We start from the raw sequence: 25,288 nt of genomic DNA on the forward strand, positions 1-25,288 counted from the left end.
TTTTGACAAACATCATATATGCATATGTAAAACTACATGCAACGTAACAGAAAACACCATTCCAAGCTCTGACAGATCATCCCGATTTATTGAAAAATATTTAAAGCATTAATGATCATGCACTGCGATGACAGCTGTCCAAACCAGTTCACACTCTTTCAGAGACTTCCTTTTTAAAGTAACTGAAAGTAATTTAAAGCAAATGCCAATACCAGGAGTACAGAGCATAGGGCTCTGTTAGGAGTCACAACTAGGATATTAAGAGCAATTTTTTAAAAAAAAATTAAAGTACCAGAACTTATAAATGCAAGGGACTCCCTGAGCCTCGATAAGGAGTAAAAAACTCCAAAATTATGGCTTTTTTCTAGTTTATTTACAAAGAATTCGCCACCAAGAGTTTAACATCTAATATTTTCTATATCAAATAGAGGAGGAAGCCAATGGAGAAAGGATGGCTTTGTGGTTAGGATTACAGACTGGGACTCTGGAGACCTTGGGTTTAATGCCTGCTCTGCTCTAGAAAGCCTATGATCTCCTAGCTCTTCATTGAAGCCGCTGATTATGGATAGAGTTCTAGTGAAAATGTAGGCACAATATACCTGAATTACAGAATTGTTACCTTTGGCCCCTCCTCCGCCAGTACTACATATTTGAGCCTTTTTTTCTAGTGGTTATCAGTGCAAAAAAATAAATTACATACATCTTCCACCCTTTTCACTGCAACTCATAACAAGTAACTGTTACAGAAAGCATTGTTTTCTTTTAACCTGTTTGCTTCTCCCAGCAATTTGCAAGGTCAAACAATAAGTAATAATTCTCATCAGTTCTTTGCATTTTAAACAAAGGGTCTTAGTGTAGTTTTACATCAGTGTAACTCCAGTGAAGTCTGGAATAATGCAATAGTGAATCAGACCCAGAATATGTGACTCCAACTGGCGCTGAAAGCATTCAGTGTCAGCATGGATTCCTCTTGGAGTAATATTAGGAAGAAAGTAAACTGACAGGTTTAGCTGTTAAAATATGGCTAAGTTATGATTAAAGCACAAGAGAAAATAGCTAGGTGTCTTTGGTTCCTGTGCTGCCAGTGTTAAACTGTCACTGTATGAGCAAGAGCACTACTAAAAGGTTTGGAAAGATCTACAGTAGAACCTCAGAGTTATGAACACCAGATTTATGAACTGACCTGTCAACCACACACCTCATTTGGAACCAGAAGTACACAGTCAGGCAGCAGCAGAGACAAAAAAAAAAAAAAAAAGTACAGTACTGTGTTAAACAAACTACTAAAAAAATAAAGGGAAAGCAGCATTTTTCTTCTGCATAGTAAAGTTTCAAGCTGTATTGAATCAATGTATAGTTATAAACTTTTGAAACAACAACCATAACGTTTTGTTCAGAGTTACAAACAACGTCCAATCCCAAGGTGTTGGTAACTGAGGTTCTACTGTATTTGATTTTCAAACCCATGTTAATATTTTATTCAGGGGCAAGTGCTTATCTTTTGAACTTTCAGGCTGCTGACATGCGAAGTGGGTTAATTTGTCTTTTTAAAATCTATTTTAAATCCATGTAGATTTATTGATATTTCCTCTAGGCAAAGGCACATTACTGTTTTCTGACAGTATTACCACATTGCATGAAGCCAGCAAGACAGGAAAGGGACTGTAAGAATGAAAGAAATAACACTGTTTACATCAAAAATAGATATTAATCCAAACCAGTAGTCATTATTGGCATTTTTAAAGGCATTATAAATAAAAATGTGGTGCTATTGCCATGACAACACCACACATTCCAAGAGAGGCATTTAGCAAGATTTTAACCCCACACACCCCGGACAGTTTTACAGATATGTGCTCATCTCATTAATGATTTCTTTATACATGCGATGGGGTGCATCGAGACCCCAGATGAAATCCAGATGTTCCCATTCAGGAATGTGTTTGTGGTAAACCAGATTAGTGACTTGAGTGAGCAACATGCCAACATCCTTCGAGTCTGCAAGCCAGTCATGTCCACCAGTCCACAGTACAGTTGGCACAGTCATATCTTTTACTTTGTAGAATGGAGGGGTAGACTATGGGAGGGGACGGGGAGAAAAAGATTGTAATCTTTTAAAAATGAAAGCATATATACAAAAAAAGACAACTCTGTCTTTAGAAAGAGCCCATCTGCTAAATGGGTTGTCTAGCAGTACTGCAATGTATTAGCAAATGCAAGAGGATAGAAGAAGACAGAATCCTAGCCCTTCCCTTTCTTTGCTCTGGAGCAGCAGTCACTGGGGGAGCAGCAGTCAATTCAAGAGAAGCCCTGACTACTCCATGTTAAAACCTGCTCAGTAGGAAGAATGAGGTTTTTGGACATTGCAAGGTAATATTGGATGAGTTATGTGTGCAAAGAGTCTACCATGTAAAATTTTAATCCCAAACCAGCTTTTATAGGTCACTATTACACTGAAAGTAAAATTACACCTACCAACGAGCCTGCATGTTTCTAGTCTGTATTGCACTGCTCAAGCTAGGATTACTGCAAGAGATTACAGTCACAGTAAAGCAAAAGAAGGGTAAACTTTTAATGCTATGCACAGAGATCTAGAGAACAATTTGATATCCAAATTAAGCTACGTGGGGGGATTTAAGTAGGCTGAAGTTTGGCCTATACAACTCTAATGATCTCACAGCACTTCTCACTAATAATCTAAAAACAGTCAGGCCTAAAGATGAGCAAATAAGTGATTTTTCAACTGAAGGGCCACACCAAAAACTCTGGGGGGGCAGGAGGGATTGGTTTATTTCTAACTACAGATTATTTTTTCACATTTTCACTAAAGTGAAAGAAATTTAAAAACAAAATTGTTTCAGACTAAAACACACCCTAAAACTAAAATGAAATTTTTGTATTTTTTTTTGTTTTATCCTTTTTTAAAATATGTAGATATATTTCAAAACGAAAAAAGTCAAAACATTTCAGAATGGTCAAAATGAATGGGTTTGACATTCTCAAAATAAATTCTCTCCTTTTGGCTGAAAATATTTCCAAATTTGTGAATACATTCAGTGCCCCCTAAATGCATTTTTTTTTTTTTGGTGAATATACTATTCACTGAAAAACCTGCACCCAACTCCAGACAAGACCTTGGTTAAGACCTATTTACTGCACCTCTTGCAACAAAGTATCACCCCATGTCATATCTGAAGCATTGACTCTGTACTGACTCTGTACTCAGAGACAACAGTGCCACCTTATGTCTAATTTCTTAGCGCCTATATCAGGGGTGGCCAACCTGTGGCTCCGGAGCCACATGCAGCTCTTCAGAAGTTAATATGCAGCTCCTTGTATAGGCACCGATTTCAGGGCTGGAGCTATAGGCACCAACTTTCTAATGTGCAGGGGAGTGCTCACTGCTCAACCCCTTCCTGCCCCCTCCCCTTAGCCTACCATGCCCTCGCTCCTCCCACTCCCCCTGCGAGCCTCTTGCACGCCACAAGACAGCTGATTGGGAGGTGTGGGGAGGGAGCAGGAGGTGCTGATCGGCGGGGCTGCCGGTGGGTGGGAGGTGCTCGGAGCAGGGGCGGGAGCCAATGTGGGGGATGCTGCCGTATTACTGGCGCTCTTTGGCAATGTACATTTGTAAATTCTGGCTCCTTCTCAGTTCAGGTTGGCCACCCCTGCCTGGCCTGTATGTTTGCATCCCAGCTGCAGGTCCCTGCTTAATTTGCAAGGCCTCACTAGATCACAGCCTGACATGGTCTCCGGGCAGTTTTTGAAGTTTTCTTTTTTGTTTCTCAAGGATTGTAAGACTTCCATTAAAATTTCTTTACCTGGTTATAGTGAGCCAAATTTGCAGCCTTGCTTCCCCAGTCATAAGCTTTGAGTTCCCCAGATTTAACGGCCTAAAACATAAATATTCACACAAAAACATGAAGGTCAGTGTCTGCACTCAGGAATTGTAAAGAAAGAACAAGATGGTTAGTTGGAGAACTGCCTTAATCCTATGTGATTAAATTCAAAAACAAAGAACACACCACAGGGAGAGGAGGTACTGTTTTACCTATACAATGAGACAAAGATAACTGGAGCAAAGGAAAGCCAAACTGATTATAGCCTTTGTTCTTCTACAATATTCATTCTACTATTCCCACACCTCCTTCCCCCTACCATTCCCATGCCCACTTCTTCTCCACAAGGTGTCTTAGATTTCACATTTTCACCTACAGATTATGGCCAGAAGCAGGAGCAGACACCATGTACTGAAATGGAATAAAGAATTTTATTAAGTAATACACAGGTGGCCAGATTTTTAAAAAGGTAAACATCCAATTGTGCTGGATTTAATCCAAACTGGGGGTTGCACATGCATATTGGTCTGTATATTTCAGAAAATCTGGCTCAGTGCCTACAGGTCACTATTTAAGCAGTAAAGATTTGTTCCGCCAAAGCTGTTGTTTTGGTGCATTTGCATTGCAGCAAAGCAACAATGAATTCATGTCACACAAAGCCATCTTAGCCATTTTGGGAACAAGAAAACTTAGCCAGTTCTGGGAACAAGAATGGATCATACCACCAAAAAAAAAAAAAAAAAAATCCAGGCTAACCACTCAGGCGCTTGACAAAAGCCCTCGCTGGAGTTGGGGGGGGTCGGGGGAAGGGAGATGATCTCTGGTAAGCTTTTTGGCATGCATGTAGGTTCTTTTAATTGTTTTCAGTATGTTTTATCTGTAATGCTTTCACCTTAAGAATAAATATGCTTGCTTAGACAGGGCTGCATGGTAACTTAGAACTGGGGCAATTAATCTGTTCAAAGCCTTCGGAGAGAAAGCAGCACATATGCAGGCCTGTTAAAGGCAGTCCATCTTGCTGGGGAATTCACAGTGCAGCAGCGTTGAAGAACCCCAGTCAGCACGGAAAGAGATGTGGGTCTCTGCCAGAGGTGGACAATTGAGCAGCCGGGAGCCTAGAAGGGGTGCCCTTGCTGGACCATGGAGGACAAATACAGGTGCAGTTGCCCTGAACTCTGACAACCACATCAATGGAGTTTTCCTTTAAAACTTACTTAGTACTATTTACAGTCCAAAAGTTTTCAGAAACAGCAGTCTAAGAAACATGAATCTTTAAAACCAGCTTTCTGTATGAGCCTCTCCCCACTTCATTCCAGGCCCGATACCTAACCCATGGAAGCTCAAAGTATACTTCCCAGACCAACACACACTTTGTGTAGACAACCAGGTTGACTCTAAGATTGTATCTTACTTTCAAGCACCTATGCAGGGACCAGCAGATGCTGATTCCATGAGAAATCTCTTCCCGCAGCATAGGAGTACAGCACCTGCTTTATACCACCGAGATACAGCCACTAAATTAATTGAATCATAGAATATCAGGGTTGGAAGGGACCTCAGGAGGTCATCTAGTCCAACCCCCTGCTCAAAGCAGGACCAATCCCCAATCAAATCATCCCAGCCAGGGCTTTGTCAAGCCTGACCTTAAAAACTTCCAAGGAAGGCGATTCTACCACCTCCCTAGGTAACGCATTCCAGTGTTTCACCACCCTCCTAGTGAAAAAGTTTTTCCTAATAATTGCAAGTATGTGGACTGCAAAGTGTAAAAAAACCCTACTGTAACTATCCACAATTTGTCCACTGGCCCTGCTACAGTATGTAGCTCATGGTCAGAAACCAAGGTTACTGAAGGAGAATCAAATGTTTGTTATAGCAACTTGATCTCTGATATGGTAGTTTAAAACGCAGGCAGAAATACTGTCTGCTGATCTGAAGCACCTATTATTTTGCACTCATGCAAAAATATATGCTGCATCAAAAGGGAAACTTTAAAAAGTTTCCCTTGCAGTGATTAATACCTGCTGTTCTGACTTTCTCCTTAGTAGTCCCAGAGTCTTCTCAAAGTTGTGCTACCATGGGATCATTTTGACATTTTTACCCCTATTTCACTGACAGCAGTATTTTATAAACAAGCTCGGTCAACAGGCACTTTAGATTCAGAAGCTCTACCTGGGTCCAATGGATCATGTTTTGTACAGATGTCCCAGCAGGGCAGTGTGTTGAATACACGTCGACTCGGCTCTGCAACAGCAACATAGTTAATCACAATTTTCATCTATTAATATGCATCAGTTCCATCCTTTATTGCTTTTTGCACAACTGAATAGAGTAAGTTTAAAAGAAATAAGTTCTGATCAGAAAGTTAAGAGTAGACTAGTATATACAAACTGGATAGGATGCTTAAGTCTTGCCATTAATTGAATAACACTGTCAACTTAGTTTAAAACTAAAGTTTGATCTAAAGCTGATGTTTTATTTTACCTTAAAATTACACTTAAAAAAAAAACACACCAAGAAACTGAATCTGACTAGGAATGTTTCAATGTTTTGGTCTGAGTTTTTTCCAAAAAACAAAAACCAAAGCATGGTTGCGAAGGAAAAGATGTAAGCCTTCTCCTAACACATTGAAAAAAACAAGGAGAATAGTATTGCTTAAGTTACTAGAAGCAAAAGTGAAACTAACCACTCTAGCTTTGTTTCCCAGCTGAATGAAAAGCAAACTAAATTTAGAAAAAACACTTCAGTTTTAATAGTCTATGGTGTCCTTAATACAAGGATTTTGTCATAAATATTGACTTTAAACTGGACAGTGATATGCATGAGTAATTTTTATATCAATTTACAAGTTTAAAAATTTTAATGTTAGCAAAAGCGTTCCAAGCTCTTCTAACTTTTAAATGCCTCCCTACACTGTACTAGTTTTGACCCGCTGTTCAACCTACTTCTACTAATGTAGACTGTTGCTCCAAATAAGCTTCATTTATTTTCAGTTTAAAAATACTGTCTCCTGAAAGCTGAATCCTCAGACAGAGTAAAGTATTACCCAAATTTAGAACTATGCAAAATTGTGTGGGGAGTGGGAAATTCTGCACACAAAAATTAGCATTTTCCCTATTTCATATAAATTATGCCATATTCAGACTTTCAATCAAATTTTTTTTTTTAATTGAGGGTGAAATCCTGGACCTATTGAAGTTAATGACAAGACATCAATTGGGCCACATTTCAAATTGTGATTTTGCCCAAATAGTTCTTTTGTGACAAAAGAAATGATTTTGAAGATTTTCCCCACAATATTTTAGTGCAGTTGCATGGAAAAGCAAAAACTTAACATTGCAGTTAAAGTTTTGTTGGGAATATTTTGCACAATCTCCCCCATATGAGTGTCCCCATTTCATTGCTCTTTCAGGTGGCTTGATCCCACTAGAATGGCCAGTCGGATTCGCACTCACTCTCTCCATGACCAAACCCAAAGCTCCCTATGTCTATTAGAACATAAAAGCGGCCATACTGGGTCAGACCAAAGTTCCATCTAGCCCAGTATCCTGTCTTCTGACAGTGGCCAATGCCAGGTGCCCCAGAGGGAATGAACAGAACAAGTAATCATCAAGTGATCCATCCCCTGTTGCCCATTCCCAGCTTCTGGCAAACAGAGGCTAGAGACACCATCCCTGCCCATTGTATTCTTACTATTGTGTCCCGACCACTGCCCCCAGCTTACAGTACTACTCCACAAACCAATTCTAAAAAGTGGCATTGTGGGATTCCATGTTTATTGTCTGTCACAGATGTCCAGAGCAATGTAGAGAGATGTTCTGCTATTTGGTGTTTTTTGTTGGGTTTTTAAACAAAAACCCAACTCTGGAAACTCAACCTTGAGACTGGAAATTTCAAGCTGGATTCTTTCCTTCTGAAGTTTTATCACCAGCAACAAAAGGTTCCACAGGCCAAATTATGCCCTCATCAAAACATACATCCCTTCAGTCTTTAAACTGCATCTTCAGCGACACCTCTGCAACATTTCCTCCAATGCATTTGTACTGGTGTAACCGATTAGGACGTGGTAGACAATTTTTTACAAAATTGCTTTTCAGACTAGAAATGCACTTAACCAATTTGTCCACAACACACCCGCACTGTCTCCTGTGCTTCAATCTTCGTTTGGAACACAGAACAGCTACAGACTTTTAAAATGTACAAATTGACTCCTAGAAAAACAATTGCATACGTCCACTATGAGATCTGGAAATCTCAGCAGCTCTTGCACATGGATATATCCCAAGCTGTGAAGTCTAATTTTTACTTCTCCCTTCTCTCCATGTTCTATACCATTAATTCTCTTCACCATCTATCCATCTTGCCCATGTTCTTCCCACAAAGTACAAAAAAATTGTTTCATCTTTTCAATCCATTTTTAAATTTAGTTCTATGTATTTTATCAACTGGACTGTGCAGCTGGACTCCTGTCCATAGCAAGAAAAGATACTCATTCAATCTCTCAAGAACTAGAAGGTATTAAACTTCTTTTAAGGTACCTATGGAGTATAAACACTCCTAGATCATAGTCTATACTCTTAAAGTCACAAGGAGATGATTGCTAGGTGTATACAGAACATACCATGTTTAAGTTTCTCTCATCAAAACCACATATAAGAAAGAAGAAATTGCCACAAAGGTCATCCAGTAATCTGTGGGTACAAACATGAGTGGCAAGCCACTTCAGCAATGAACTCTGGGGAAGGAATTGCTTCTTTCCAAACATATCCTGCAAAATAATAAGCAAATAGACATAACAGAAGGCTATTTACTTTTACTCATACTTTAGCTTTCTTGGGATAACTACTTCAATTCATAAAAGAAAAATTAAGAAATGTTTCTCATTACACTCCATGTGTGCCTAGATCAGGGGTCAGCAACCTTTCAGAAGTGGTGTGCCGAGTCTTCATTTATTTACTCTAATTTAAGGTTTCGCGTGCCAGTAATACATTTTAACGTTTTTAGAAGGCCTCTTTCTATAAGTCTATAATATATAACTAAACTATTGTTGTATGTAAAGTAAACAAGGTTTTTAAAATATTTAAGAAGCTTCACTTAAAATTAAATTAAAATGCAGAGCCCCCCGGACTGGTGGCCAGGACCCGGGCAGTGTAAGTGCCACTGAAAATCAGCTTGCGTGCCGCCTTTAGCACGCGTGCCATAGGTTGCCTACCCCGGCCTAGATCATTACTCTGTAGTGAAATATATAATTAGTACCTTTGCTATCAAGTTAAGAACAGAATAAATTATTCATGGCTACCCAAAGAAAATCCATGAAAATTCCAATTTTTTAAAAAGTTTTATCAGTTCTATATTCATTAAGTCAGAGAGGGCATGTCAGATTTCTGCTAAAGGTTAAATATTTTAAGCTACATCTGCTTAAATTGGGATGCTTGATATTTGAAGCTTCCTCAATTCAAACGATGTGAATAAAACCAAGCTTGCGTTGTGGTGGCAGTTTCCTCTTGCAAGATATTTTTAAAAAGTCCAAGGGTTTGAACATGATCTACAGAGTGCTTTTTACTCACACTGACACAGCACAAAGTCGATGACCTATCCACTAGTTTATGGTTTATTGGGTGGTTCCACAATAGCTCACTGTGCAAGTCACTGTGACTGGGTCAAGTTTCACAGCACCATGTGAACAGGTGCATTTTTCTATAAAATAAAAGTCTCTTAACTGGGGACACTGATCAGCCTATTATTCTAACGAAGCAGCCATCTTCACTATGAGAAGAGGGACAGAGTGAGCTGGCAGGTGTTATTTGGCCTCATCTCTATCTGTCTGAGGAGAGAAGGAGAGCCAGTGGCAGTTACAATACACAAAAATATCTATTCAAGATATGTCCTATGGTTAGAAAAGGTACATTACGCCTAACAGAGATAAGGTGACACTTCCAATATCTAAAACCTCCTCTGCCATAACTCACATGGCTCCCCCTCCTTCTCCCACTAAAGGATAGCTGGGTGGATGGAGGTGGGCAGTCCAGCCCCTATACACAGCAGCTAGTGAACATCTTCATTGTATCCTCCTTCTGTTTCTTCTCACTCTTTGTTTGGCAACTTGTGTGAAAAATAAGAATTTAGAATTTCAGGTCTGAAAAAGCACCACAGTATTATTTACCAGCCCAACTCTCCTTAATGGGATCAGCATTTATGCTAATACTCGCCTGCCCAAGAAGCAGGCATTAGATTAAACAGGGTCTCTAGGAGCCATACCAATTTAATGGAGTGGAATATGTGAGTTTATCAATGGAAAAATCTATATAAAGACTGAAGTACACAGAGGTGATTGCTAAATAAATCTGCAGAAACTGATGACAAATGGAAAATATTCTATATAAAGGAAGAAAGGATATCACATGACCCTACTAACATTGACTAATTTATATATACCAGTCATGGCTTTTTGGAAACACAAGTCCTAGAACCATGTGCAAATGAGTAAATGGAATACTGATGCTTTCAGGTTAAGCCCTGTTTATAAGATACATTTTAAGTTTTGACCTTCCCCTAGCTTCTCCTGTCATGTATTTAAATTTCTCAGCCTGCTGGTTCAATTCTCCCATTTTGAAGGCTTTCAACATCCTTGTGTATGGTACAAAGATAAACAGTGTTTTCAGATAGCATGTGATCCATCATCATCAAAACAAATGTCTGCTTTTACATTATTACTCACTTTTTTTTTTTTAATGTGGAACATGGAGCGCAGTGGGCAGCATCAAATACATTTTGTGGTCACTGGGGCAAATTCTACTCTCAATTACGCAGTTATCAATACAGAAAACCATCACAGAGCAATTCTGGACATATACTGATACAAAGTCAAAATTTGGCTTAGAACTCATGTTGTGAATGTTAATCTTCTGTACAAGTGTGTACATCGCAAGAGAGGCACATTCATATGCATTAAGTCTACACGCAGTTTTATTTATATTCCCTACTAAAACCATTTTAAATGGGAAAAATACTCATTTAGGTTTAAAACAAATATCTTGACTAAAATACATACCTTGAGCAGCAGCTCTGGAAGCACTCCAAGTTTTGTCAGAGGGCTAGTGGAGAACTTGATTGTGGCTACAGGTGCCAATGCAAAAAACATTTTTATTTTCTTAGCCAGCTCCGGCATAGTTGAAAATGCGATGAAAGCTGTAAAAAAATATGACAGCTTAAGACAATATTTGACAGAAACTAAATCAGATTTTTAGCTAGGGCTTGTTTTCATTATAGAGTATGTTTTAAGTAGTATGTTTTAAGTTCTGAATTTGGAAATTGTGTATGTGTTTAGAGAACAATTTGAATTAGCATCAGTCCTGTATTTCTTTAAATACTGGTTTGGTTAATTAAAGGTTGACCTGAGCATCAAATTCTAGCTGGAGTGATGAATCTATGATTTTTCATATACACTTTCACAACTCTTTAGAATATTTGTTTTTACATAAATTGGATGAATAACATAGTCTATTAGCTTAATTTACTGTTTTATACGTTTTCACTTCAAATAAATAGGTGAAAGTTAATTCTCTAGCCTTTTAGTTCTAATGAGGACACAAAACAAACTGTACTAGTAAATCCGTATTTTATCATTATTTAACCAAAAGCATGCAAATCTCTCTTTTAAAACAATGTATTTAAGTTAAATTAAATTTCTTAACATACCTATAGTGGTACCCTGTGAATGGCCAATGTAATAGATTCTCTCCTGTCCAGTTTTATTCACAATAAAGTTTATAGCGGCAGGAAGGTCGTATTTAGCCATTTCATCAAAACTATAACAAAGACAAGAAGATGGCTATATAAATAAAGCTATAAAATTTCCATATCAACATACACAGAGTAGAACTATTGAATGGAACTTTAGTACATTGAAGATTAGTCAGATAAGAATGAACAAAAACTTCCAAAGGTTGATTCCAAACAGCCAAACTCTGACAAAGATTCACTTAGGGCTTGATCCTGCACCACTCAAGTCAATGGGAATTTTCTCATTGATTTCAATGAAGGCAGGATCAGGCCATTACAGCAAATTTATAGTTCCCCACACTATTAGCATATTAGCACATATATAACCAGGATATAAAATTGGAGTGGCACAATCTTGTTTAATCTGTTACTGAAGTGGGGTAGTTGACAGAGCATAAGAACAGCCATACTGGGTCAGACCAAAGGTCCATCTAGCCCAGTATCCTTGTCTTCCGACAGTGGCCAACGCCAGGTGCATCCAGAGGGAATGAACAGAACAGGTAATCAAGTGATCCATCCGGTCACCCATTCCCAGCTTTTGGCAAACAGAGGCTAGGGACACCATCCCTGCCCATCCTGACTAATAGCCATTGATGGGCCTTCCCTCCATGAACCTATCTAGTTCTTTTTTTAACCCTGTTATAGTCTTGGCCTTCACAACATCCTCTGGCAAGGAGTTCCACAGGTTGACTGTGCACTGTGTGAAGAAATACTTCCTTTTGTTTGTTTTAAATCTGCTGCCTATTAATTTCATTTGGTGATCCCTAGTTCTTGTGTTATGAGGAGTAAATAACACTTCCTTATTTACTTTCTCCACACCAGTCATGACTTTTAGACCTCTTTTATATCCCCCCTTAGTTGTCTCTTTTCCAAGTTGAAAAGTCCCAGTTTTATTAATCTCTCCTTATATGCCAGCCGTTCCATACCCCTAATCATTTTTGTTGCCCTTTTCCTCAACTTTTTCCAATTCCAATATATCTTCTTTGAGATTGGGTGAGAGCAGGGTGAAGTTTTTCAGTTGAACAGTTTTTTTGCCAAAAAAATGCAGATTTGGCCAAAGAAATTTCAAGGGAAGGGATGGGAGGGAGTCCTGGCTATGGGGTATTAGGGGTGGGGGGTCTCAATCTCCTCTCTTGAAGCTGTCTCACTTTGTATAAAAAAGTGCATGAATAGTCATTGGGCCAGACAGAGAGCAGGAGAGAGAACAACTATATCCCCAGTGGCTGAAGGAAAAGACCTGGGTTCCAGTCCCTGCTCCCCAGCAGGAATTCAAACCTGAGTCTCCCACATTCAAAAACAATGCCCTGACCGCTGGGCTAAGGGGGAAACCCTACTGCCTTGGCTGTGAATTGAAACCTTCGTTTCCTTTTATTTTTTAAAAATGCCTGGAAACAACTCGTTTCATTCAACCCAAAAGGAAATTTTTCCTACTTTTTCAATTCACCAAAAATTCAAAAAGTGTTTCAGTTTGACCCAAACCAACCTCTACTCTCTCGGCTCCAAGAACTTCCAGGAAACCAAAAATTCAGTGATCGGCACAGCGCTAATAGTGGGGGCATGGTATCATGGAGGAAATGAGGGAAGGAAAGGAGTGGTTCCTGTTGACAGCATGTATAACATGTAATAAACAGCACTCCTCAGAAATGAGATCCAGCTACCTGAAAACCCAGAATTCCTCTTGCTTCACTGTATAGTGTTTATGCTTTCTAGACCATGTGTTCCCCCTGCTGTTTCCCATCCAAACATCATAGCCAGCATCTGCGAGCATAAAGCCCAGGCTGTTGTTGTCCAAATTTGTGATCCAGTTACTACCATCTGCAAGAAAACCATGCTGCAGAAAAACAGCGGGCTTGGGACCTGAAAGATAAAGCATGTTATGTAGTTAAAAATCAAAGCTTCATGTTCTCCTGGCACTGAACTCCTGACACAAATTCTAGTGAGTATTCAATATTTGCTTCATATCTATATTTGAGTGGTTAAGCTATAGGACTGTAAGATTAGCAGCCTTTATCATACTCACAATGTCTTAAATTCATGCACTGTAATCTTCCACAATAGCAGGTTTTTAAAGAAAAAGTTATTTTATTGTTATGGGTTTAAAAACATTACATTAGGTTCTTAACTAGAGCAAAAGGCCCTAGTATTTCACACACACCCAAAAGCAGGTTTGCAACAAGGAAACCCGAGAAAAGCAGGAACTACAGCAAGAACATAGAGAGTGCTATTTATAAGAGGCCTGATCCTGAAGGCATGCTAGCTTTTCTTCATTGTCCTTGCTCCCCTCCTCTTCTCACAAGGCCGTAGAAGGCATTCTTATAGGTGAATTCCAGGGATCAGGCTTTTCAGGCTAAGACAATGACAAACTAAGATGGTGTACCACTGTCTTTAGCATCAGATCCCCTTCCACTTTGTATCAACATTAACATCTGCTGCAGGTTCTCAGAATGCGTAGGAGCATGGGAATGGAAACTGGGAATGGAAGGTGAACTTACTTTAATACCTTCCATTCACGTACTGATGTTGATTTTTAGCACTCATTAACAAATAGAAAGTCATTGCCATTTTTCTTTTTAACTCAACAAAATTTCCCTTACAGTTTTTGCAGCTGTGAAACTGTAGACTGTTGTGGACTTTCACTTCAAAAGATAATGTCATACATAACAGCAATTAATCCCATTCACATTTCTCAGATATTGCAACAGAAACATTATGAAATATGTGCCCTATGAATTCTGTCAGTAGTAAATATACACTGTTTGGGAAAAGATACCAGGTCCATAACAGCTTGAAGTCAACATGAACTTTGAAGTCTTCATTCTTCTTCTAGGGGATCCTACTTGACAAAAGTTGCTCAGTAATCCTTGTGTTTAGAAAATTAAAAGTATTTTACAAAACATGAATTTTGATACTGCTTCCTCCTTCACCTCCTCATCACTCTTTTGAGACAGGAAACTTCACTTTATTTGCTTATGTTACAGATGAAAGATTCAATAAAAAAACCTACAGAAGCATAATCTATCTTCACTTCTCAGAGTAACAGCCGTGTTAGTCTGTATTCGCAAAAAGAAAAGGAGTACTTGTGGCACCTTAGAGACTAACCAATTTATTTGAGCATGAGCTTTCGTGAGCTACAGCTCACTTCATCGGATGCATACTGTGGAAACTGCAGAAGACATTATATACACAGAGACCATGAAACAATACCTCCTCCCACCCCACTCTCCTGCTGGTAATAGCTTATCTAAAGTGATCATCAAGTTGGGCCATTTCCAGCACAAATCCAGGTTTTTCCACCCTCCGCCCCCCCCCCCCCAAACTCACTCTCCTGCTGGTAATAGCCCATCCAAAGTGACCACTCTCTTCACAATGTGTATGATAATCAAGGTGGGCCATTTCCTGCACAAATCCAGGTTCTCTCACCCCCTCACCCCCCTCCAAAAACCACACACACAAACTCACTCTCCTGCTGGTAGTAGCCTATCCAAAGTGACCACTCTCCCTACAATGTGCATGATAATCAAGGTGGGCCATTTCCAGCACAAATCCAGGTTTTTCTCACCCCTCCACCCCCATACACACACAAACTCACTCTCCTGCTGGTAATAGCTCATCCAAACTGACCACTCTACCCACAATGTGCATGACAATCAAGGTGGGCCATTTCCAGCATAAATCCAAGTTTAACCAGAACGTCGGGGGGGGGGGGGGGGAACAAGGGGAAATAGGCTACCTTGCATAATGACTTAGCCACTCCCAGTCTCTATTTAAGCCTAAATTAATGGTATCCAATTTGCAAATGAATTCCAATTCAGTAGTTTCTCGCTGGAGTCTGGATTTGAAGTTTTTTCGTTGTAAGATAGCGACCTTCATGTCTGTGATTGCGTGACCAGAGAGATTGAAGTGTTCTCCGACTAGTTTATGAATGTTATAATTCTTGACATCTGATTTGTGTCCATTTACTCTTTTACGTAGAGACTGTCCAGTTTGACCAATGTACATGGCAGAGGGGCATTGCTGGCACATGATGGCATATATCACATTGGTGAATGTGCAGGTGAACGAGCCTCTGATAGTGTGGCTGATGTTATTAGGCCCTGGGATGGTGTCCCCTGAATAGATATGTGGGCACAGTTGTTCTAAATCTAAAACACTATCCCTGATAATGTCACGGCTAACCTGGTGGCTGAACTTTGTGACTTTGTCCTTACCCATAACTATTTTACATTTGGGGACAATGTATATCTTCAGATCAGCAGCACTGCTATGGGTACCCGCATGGCCCCACAGTATGCCAACATTTTTATGGCTGATTTAGAACAACGCTTCCTCAGCTCTTGTCCCCTAACGCCCCTACTCTACTTGCGCTATACTGATGACATCTTCATCATCTGGACCCATGGAAAAGAAGCCCTTGAGGAATTCCACCATGATTTCAACAATTTCCATCCCACCATCAACCTCAGCCTGGTCCAGTCCACACAAGAGATCCACCTGCTGGACACTACAGTGCTAATAAACAATGGTCATATAAACACCTCCCTATACCGGAAACCTACTGACAGCTATTCCTACCTACATGCCTCCAGCTTTCACCCTGACCACACCACACGATCCATCGTCTACAGCCAAGCTCTGCGATACAACCGCATTTGCTCCAACCCCTCAGACAGAGACAAACATCTACAAGATGTCTATCAAGCATTCTTACAACTACAATACCCACCTGCGGAAGTGAAGAAACAGATTGATAGAGCCAGAAGAGTTCCCAGAAGTCACCTACTACAGGACAGGCCTAACAAAGAAAATAACAGAACGCCACTAGCCGTCATCTTCAGCCCCCAACTAAAACCACTCCAACGCATTATTAAGGATCTACAACCTATCCTGAAGGATGACCCAACACTCTCACAAATCTTGGGAGACAGGCCAGTCCTTGCCTACAGACAGCCCCCCAACCTGAAGCAAATACTCACCAGCAACCACATACCACACAACAGAACCACTAACCCAGGAACCTATCCCTGCAACAAAGCCCGTTGCCAACTGTGCCCACATATCTATTCAGGGGACACCATCCCAGGGCCTAATAACATCAGCCACACTATCAGAGGCTCGTTCACCTGCACATCCACCAATGTGTTATATGCCATCATGTGCCAGCAATGCCCCTCTGCCATGTACATTGGTCAAACTGGACAGTCTCTACGTAAAAGAGTAAATGGACACAAATCAGATGTCAAGAATTATTCATAAACCAGTCGGAGAACACTTCAATCTCTCTGGTCACGCAATCAGACATGAAGGTCGCTATCTTACAACAAAAAAACTTCAAATCCAGACTCCAGCGAGAAACTGCTGAATTGGAATTCATTTGCAAATTGGATACTATTAATTTAGGCTTAAATAGAGACTGGGAGTGGCTAAGTCATTATGCAAGGTAGCCTATTTCCCCTTGTTTTTTCCTACCCCCCACAGACGTTCTGGTTAAACTTGGATTTATGCTGGAAATGGCCCACCTTGATTGTCATGCACATTGTGGGGAGAGTGGTCAGTTTGGATGAGCTATTACCAGCAGGAGAGTGAGTTTGTGTGTGTATGGGGGTGGGGGGGTGAGAAAACCTGGATTTGTGCTGGAAATGGCCCACCTTGATTATCATGCACATTGTGAAGAGAGTGGTCACTTTGGATGGGCTATTACCAGCAGGAGAGTGAGTTTGTGGGGGGGGGGGGGGGGGGGGGGGCGGAGGGTGGAAAAACCTGGATTTGTGCTGGAAATGGCCCAACTTGATGATCACTTTAGATAAGCTATTACCAGCAGGAGAGTGGGGTGGGAGGAGGTATTGTTTCATGGTCTCTGTGTATATAATGTCTTCTGCAGTTTCCACAGTATGCATCCGATGAAGTGAGCTGTAGCTCACGAAAGCTCATGCTCAAATAAATTGGTTAGTCTCTAAGGTACCACAAGTACTCCTTTTCTTTTATCTTCACTTTGTGGATTTCTCAGGATTTTTTAAGCACAAATATAAAACTAGCCAAACTGACTAGCTTGCCTTGTGCACCAAACTGTCTGCCTGTATGCTCTTTGAGATAGTAGTTAGGGCAAACGTGCTTCAGAGAGATCAAATCAACCATTAAGGACAGACAGATTTTTTTGCCTTTGGTAGAAGAGGGTCTTTTGCCATAGTATTTGTTCACACCTGCAATTATAGGATATTTGCTTTTTCCCCCTTCCATAAGATACATATGTATGCATCACACATCTTCACCTTTTTAAACTCCATGGGTTCAGACTCTACCCTCAGATATAAGCATACAACTCCCACTGAAATAAATGATAGATGCATGCATGCCTCAGAGGGCAGAATTTACCCCAAAGGACATTAAACATAATTTGATTCTGGCCGAATTCATCCAATGTTATTCAGATCTACAAGCATACTAGTTTCCACAGCATAATAGTATAGCAGATCTAAGACTGTTTCCTGCACATGCTTCTCTTCTTCCACATCCATTTTAGTCTTATTTTCAAAACATTCTATAACTTAGGTCTTGCCAGTACCTTTGGCCTCATTCCCTCCTATACACACTCCCACTATCTACACTTATCCCAAGCTTCTCTTCTGAAAACTCCCTTTGTCTCCTCTTTTGATTTCCCCTCTCCTAATTTTGTGCCTTCTTTCATGCCACTCTTTACGGCTTGGACATCCTCCTCCTTAGTATATGCTAGTCATTCTCCTTCCCTGTCAAACACTTCTGAAAGGCAACCACTTCTCGCGAGGCAATAAGCAACAACATCCACTTGGCCCTCTGTCTTGGCTTGGGTGCAGTACAGCTTAAAATATCCAATTTCTTTAGAAACAAGATTTTTTTTATTATTACAATATTTTATGTACTGTAAATAGCTATGTACAATATGGTGCTATAGTAATTATTACTTTGCTTTATAGTTTCTTACAACGACAAGGAGAATAGCATGCTAGAATCTAAAATCAAATCAACTTAGTCTAATTCCTATTTCCAGGCAGAAATCAGAAGAGCATTGGGATTTTGTTTGTGTTTTGTTGGGGGAGGGGAAGTGTCTTTCTGGTTTGTTTTTCAACAGAAGAGGAATAGGACCTGCCCCTACCTTTAGTGTTAGTCAAAGTTTTTAAAACCAAAAAAAGTTTAAAAAATGATATTTTCGCAACAGACAGACTTTAATACATTCTTACTTTAAAAAAAGTTACCATTTCTCTTATCATAAAATGAGTTTTTTCAGTAAACGTAAAATTTCAACACACACACAAAAAAAGTGTCTGAGATCCTGCAAAATACAAACCACTTACAAATTCTGAATTTTGGGGGAAATCCCACCCCCCCCCAATAATCTAACCACTCTAACATAATCCGCACTGTTATTTTCCTTTGTAAGTAATTGTAAACCACATAGGTTACCAACATTTTATCCTGGTCAGGTTTATTACAAGAGCTAGCACTCTCTAAATCAAAGTGATCTTTTTCAAGCCTTCCCTTTCTTCAGGTAGAAGTAAATCTTACCCTTCTTCCTCCCATGGCTTTTCTTCCCATGAGGAATTCTGTTAATGCTAAGGATATATCCATCTTCAGTCACCACTTCATGCTCCTCATTAGGGTAGCCTCTGTAGGTAACAATTTCACTCTGCAAAAAGAAAAACAAAAGCTTTTAATTGAAACTTTTGACATTTTTAATTCATTAATGTCTGTACAGTGCTTGGAAGTCTTTCCACAGACAACAATATAGAAGTGTGATGTCTCCATTGCTGTGGCTATGTCTGGTACGCGGTAGAGAGAGACCATCAGGGAAAGGTTTGTTACTAGGTGACGATGTGTTCTCTACCGCACGTGTTTTAGTCACCAACGAGAATTAGGCACCCAACTCCCACTGACTTTCAATAGGAGTTCGGCACTAACAATTCTTGGTGCCTTTGAAATCTGTCTCAATGTCCAAGCCCTACAGAGAGAGCGCTCCAGATTCTAGTTCGTATCCCAGGCTAAAGCTGGTAGTCTATGTCTCCACTACAGAGAAGACACATGGGTCATCTAGTTTGCCACTAACCAGAGGAGACGAGTGCTGGAAAAGGGGCAGGGGAAAGAAGATTGGGACAACAGGATAAAGAAGGGAAAGACTGAAGTGACAGAGAGAAGGACAGACAGACAATGCTCACTGAAAAGAGCAAACATCTGTCAATGACAGACAAGTGATGTCACCAAAAATTGTGCTATCAGTGGCAAGTGAGGGGATGCATCTGTCTTCTAAAGGGCAAGATTTTTAAAACATTTCAAATATTAGAGGCATGATCCTTACTCCTATTTATCACTCATGGAATCCTATCAACTTAAATACATCATCTAAATGACCCACAATACAGCAGGTTTGAAACAAAATGTTGTATAACAGTGGCTTCAATAAAGTCATTTATATTATGACTTAACCATTGCAGCAAGAACAGGAAAGTTTTGCACACTGTTCAGATACATGGGTTATGGCTTTTAATGTCCGACACTAATGCTATAAAATAGGACTACTAAACACCATCTCTTCGAAAAACTCCCTTCTATTCCATCACTTGCAAGTGAGTTAGTTCACAAACCTTTAAAAAAAAAAAAAACTCTTAAGCAGAATCATTTAGAAGATGTGTAAATGCCTAACCAGTACACTGCATGATCCTACTGGCAATAACTCTAGTTACTATTTTTTTTTTAAAGTGCTCAAAAATATGCTAGGTGTTGTATGGAAAAGGCAAATTCTCTCTTCCCCAAAGAGTTTATAAGCTAGTTTCAGATGTGATGCAACAAGGGAAGGTAACAAAGAGTGTGGGGAAAATGAGAGGAGTGGCAAAGGTGCCGATAAGATCACAAGTAATTAACAGCAAGTCCTTACCCAAGGACAGAAAGAGGGAAAAGCAACAAGAGTGAAAGCAAAGGGGAAGCAAAGCAATTGTCAGGAAAACCTTACTAGGAACAAGTGGTTTTAATAAGTACGGTTCCTTCTAGCAGTTTTAACTAGAGTGGAGGCAGGGCCACAGAGTATGATCTGGAAAAAGGTGTAAACAGTGGGGTAGCAGAATTTACAGATGACACAAAATTACTCAAGATAATCGGCTTTGGACCTAACTACCAAGAGTTACAAGATGATCTCACAAAACTGGGAAATTGGGCAACAAAATGGCAGATGAAATTCAATGTTGATAAATGCAAAGTAATGCACATTAGAAAACTTAATCCCAACTATACATACAAAATGATGGGGTCTAAAATTAGCTGTTATCACTCAAGAAAGATCTTGGAGTCATTGTGGATAGTTCTCTGAAAACAACTGCTCAATGTGCAGCAGCAGTCAAAGATGATAACAATGTTAGGAAACATTAAAAAAGGGACAGATAAGACGACATAACATTATCACAATGCCACTATATAAATCCATGGTATGCCTACACCTTGAATACTGCGTGCAGTTCTGGTCACCCCATCTCAAGAAAAAATATTAGAATTGGAAAAGGTACACAGAAGGGACACAAAAATTACTATGGGTGGGGAACAGCTTCCATATGAGGAGAGATTTAAAAGGTTGGTACTGTTCATCTTGGAAAAAGAAATGACCAAGGGGGAATATGAAAGAAGTCTATAAAATCATGACTGATGTGCAGAAAGTGAGAGTGTTATTTACCCTTTTATATAAGACATGAGACAGCATACAGGCCAGAGATATATATTATTTATATATGTTACTTCCTCTACATCTTTCTCACATGCACACCCAGACCCACAATCAATCCACAGCTTTTTTCAATTTGCAAGCAAGGAGGGAGATGGAAACAGAATGTCGCTGACAAGATTCCTGCTTACTGTCAGGCGTGTAAACAGGTTAAGCAATTTAAAAAACTAGGTTAGGCACTTTCCCTCTGTTCTTTATTTCAGACCTACAACAAGAGCATGATTCATTAAAGTTTAAATAGGCAAAACACCCTTCCACAGTTAAAGTAATCATTTTCAGAAGTCAGCATTTTCCCACAGTAAACATACTACAATATCTAAGATAACTAGAGTTATTCACTATATATAGTAACCATATGGTAACAGATGACAATCAACAATTTTTTTAAATGGTAGCTATTGAATGAATTTTACAATATATAACTTACAATATTCATAGATGTTTCAGGATCCACATTTCTTCTTCTTCTGACAAATGCTTCTGAACTTACAATTCCTTGGATCACACATGCCACAATTATAAAGAGCCACATCTTCATTCTGTAGAAATACATTTCTTTATTTATTTGTGTAAGAAAATAAGGCTTTGCAAAAACTACACTGTATAAGAAAGAAAAAAAGATTTATGCTGCAAAAGAAAAAAAAAGCGAGACCCTGAGGTTAAGTTGTATGGCTTCTTCTACAGAAGAAATAAATTGGCTGGGGGAGGAAAGGGGGAAAGGAGTAATATACAAAGATTCACCGTCTACTATAATTGAGAAACTTTTCTGCAGCATTATTTGTTTTCATGAAGACTTCCAGTGGATTTAATACAAATAAATCAAATATTCTTCCCTTCCAAAAATCAACATTTTCTCAAATGGTGATGTAGTGGACCAGAAACAAAAACCTTTATAACAGCACATCAATATTAAACAAAGAATGGAGAAATCTGGGCCAACTGTATTAAGCTGTGCATGTACTTCCCTGGATTTGCTCTTATAAAATAACTAAGAAAATCACTACAGTTTTCTTGTGCAAACTGCCCACAGAAGTATAACCATCTCACATTAGTAATATTCACAATGCTATTCACCTACAGTTATATCCAGCCCTGACTTACCCATCTCACAGCATCCGATGCTATTAAGCTTAACAAAAAAACAAACACTCAAAAACAGGTTTCAGAGTAACAGCCGTGTTAGTCTGTATTCGCAAAAAGAAAAGGAGTACTTGTGGCACCTTAGAGACTAACCAATTTATTTGAGCATAAGCTCATGAGCTGTAGCTCGCGAAAGCTTATGCTCAAATAAATTGGTTAGTCTCTAAGGTGCCACAAGTACTCAAAAAACAGACTTTGGGGAGGGGAGGGAGAAATGTACTCACGGAATGTCTTTAACAAGGAAACAGCAGCTCCTGCCACTGTTAAAAACCTTTCTTTCCCTTTCCCCTTTACACCTCATAAGCACTTCTCAGAGGAGGTAAAGGACCAAAAGGCTCAGGGGCCACTGATGTGACCAGATATTTTTATTACTAAAAAAAAAAAAAAAAAAAAAAAATGGTGGCCGTTAATGGTTTATAAACTTTATTTTTTCCCCTTCCAACTGACTCATGTTATTTTTCCCATGGGCAGCATATAACATATAAAAACCTTTTGAGAAGGATCCCCACGAAAGCTTATGCTCAAATAAATCTGTTAGTCTCTAATGTGCCACAAGTACTCCTGTTCTTTTTGCGGATACAGACTAACACGACTGCTACTCTGAAAACAGCCTAAGTGCCTCCCACAACAATAACTTCATTGACAAGAAGGAATCAAGGTGACTGAGGTAATATATTTTATTGGACCAACTTCTGTTGGTGAGAGAAAAGCTTTCGAGCTTCCCAGAATTCTTCTTCTGGTCTGGGAAATTTAGAGTGTCACAGCTAAATACAATGTGGAACAGACTGTTTAATATAACTGTTAACACATTTCATGGGACTGTTCATCTTGAAATCTGTTAACTACTCATGCTAAACAGAACAGGAGTACTTGTGGCACCTTAGACACTAACGAATTTATTTGAGCATAAGCTTTAGTGGGCTACAGCCCACTTCATCGGATGCATGCAGTGGAAAATACAGTAGGACAATATTATTGGGTGTATGATAACACCCATTGTTTCATGTTCTCTGTGTATATAAAATCGTCCTTCTGTATTTTCCACTGCATGCATTTGATGAAGTGGCCTGTAGCCCACGAAAGCTTACGCTCAAATAAATTTGTTAGTCTCTAAAGTGCCACAAGTACTCCTTTTCTTTTTGCAGATAGAGACTAACACAGCTGCTACTCTGAAACCGGTCACGCTAAACAGTTTGTTCCCTTTAGCTGACACACTCTTCCCAGAGCTGAAGAGCTCTGTGTAAACTCAAAAGCTTTTCTCTCTCACCAACAGAAGCTGGTGCAATAAAATTACCTACCTTGTCTTTCTAATCTCCTAGGACCAACACAGCTACAGCAATACTACATACAAGAGTCAAGACAGAATTCACCGCAACACATTCAAGAGTCAGCGATTTAGCAATATTCATGGCATCTCTAAAGCAGGGGTTGTCAAACTGGGGGTCGGGACCCCTCAGGGGTCACAAGGTTATTACATGGGGGTGGGGGTCACGTGCTGTCAGCCTCCACCCCAAACCCGGCTGTGCATCCAGTTCCCTCATCTATAAAATGGGGATAAATACCTACAATAAGGGGGGCCCATTTAAGTACTTTCGAGAGGAGGGGGAAGCCACACAACTGTGCCCCAAAGAGGAGGCATGCTGTCCGCTATCAGTATTAATTTATTATTCGCCCTGGGGTAGCACTTGAGGTAGAGGATCAGACATAGTTCAGGCCCCCAGCGTGCTAGGTGCGGTACAAACATCTAAACAACAATCCTACGACACAGCACAGAGGAACAGGAAGCCGCGTCGAGCGCCCCGGCCCTCGGGAAGCGAGGGCACAACTAGAGCTAGGCATTAAAAAAACGGCAGGGGCCGGCGCTGGTTCCCCCGGGGGAGTCAGCTCCAGGCGTCACGGCGCCCTACGAACGCGGATCCCAGCGCCCTGCCACCCGCCAAGTCTCTTGCCAGCGTCACCGCCCGGGCCCTGCTGCCGGCGCGGGGAAAAGGTCCGTCCTGCCCCGCCCCGCTCCGGCCGGCCGGCCGCCGCCGGGGCAGATGTGCAGGGAGGGCGCGCGGGTGGAGCCAGGCAGCGGCCGCACTGACCTGAGCGGAGGCTGCCGCGGAGCGCGCCGGCCGGGCTGCCGGGGACTCGCAAGGGGCCGCGCGGCTGCTGCTGACGGCGGGGCTGCTGCGCGCGGCAGACGGGACGGGGGACGCTTCGCTAGCACCGCCCAACCCTGCCGGCCTCCTCAGACCACGCCGCGGCGCCAATCAGCGGCTTCGGGAGCAGGGGTCGCCCCGCCTGCCTCCCTCTCTCCCCGCCCCGTCCAGCTCGGCCTTGGGCCTGGGCGGCGGAGGCCGGTTGGGCTGAAGGCGAGAGTGGAGGCTGCTGCAGGGACAGGGGCAGTAACAACAACCTTGCTCCGGCCACGACTGCCAAAGTAATTCCATCCCTCTGCCGCCCAACAACACCCCCCCACACACACACACTGCACCCACCAATCCCATCCCCCCGCAGCCCAATCCCCCCCACACACACACTGCACCCACCAATCCCATCCCCCTGCAGCCCAACACCCTCCCACACACACACACACTGCACCCACCAATCCCATCCCCCTGCAGCCCAACACCCTCCCACACATACACACTGCACCCACCAATCCCATCCCCCTGCAGCCCAACACCCTCCCACACATACACACTGCACCCACCAATCCCATCCCCCTGCAGCCCAACACCCTCCCACACACACACACACTGCACCCACCAATCCCATCCCCCTGCAGCCCAACACCCTCCCACACACACAC

At 40.9% G+C, this 25,288-nt stretch overlaps 1 protein-coding gene across 7 annotated transcripts in view; it reads right to left on the bottom strand.

Moving 5' to 3' along the window:
- LOC102938945 (putative lysosomal acid lipase/cholesteryl ester hydrolase) overlaps positions 1-25,001 on the bottom strand; it is a 144,104-nt gene extending 119,103 nt beyond the window's left edge. For 3 of the 7 annotated variants that reach the window (XR_005226294.2, XR_006292534.1, XM_037905547.2), the window contains exons 1-9: positions 24,579-24,892; positions 21,779-21,890; positions 19,155-19,275; positions 13,277-13,475; positions 11,535-11,644; positions 10,888-11,024; positions 8,458-8,604; positions 6,009-6,080; positions 3,822-3,893 (exon numbers count right to left, since the gene is read on the bottom strand). Coding sequence is in view for 3 of the 7 variants with exons in the window: in XM_037905547.2 (XP_037761475.1) it covers positions 3,822-3,893; positions 6,009-6,080; positions 8,458-8,604; positions 10,888-11,024; positions 11,535-11,644; positions 13,277-13,475; positions 19,155-19,275; positions 21,779-21,889 (969 nt within the window). In the remaining 4 variants the exon portion in view is untranslated. Of the gene's footprint in view, positions 1-69; positions 2,078-3,821; positions 3,894-4,196; positions 4,251-6,008; positions 6,081-8,457; positions 8,605-10,887; positions 11,025-11,534; positions 11,645-13,276; positions 13,476-19,154; positions 19,276-21,778; positions 21,891-24,578 lie in introns of those variants that run through there. The other 4 variants (XR_005226291.2, XR_006292533.1, XM_037905544.2 and 1 more) reach the window with 3 other exon arrangements.
- Between the last annotated feature and the right edge of the window lie 287 nt (positions 25,002-25,288).

The sequence above is a fragment of the Chelonia mydas genome, chromosome 7, assembly GCF_015237465.2.
Source record: "Chelonia mydas isolate rCheMyd1 chromosome 7, rCheMyd1.pri.v2, whole genome shotgun sequence".
NCBI lineage: Eukaryota > Metazoa > Chordata > Testudines > Cheloniidae > Chelonia > Chelonia mydas.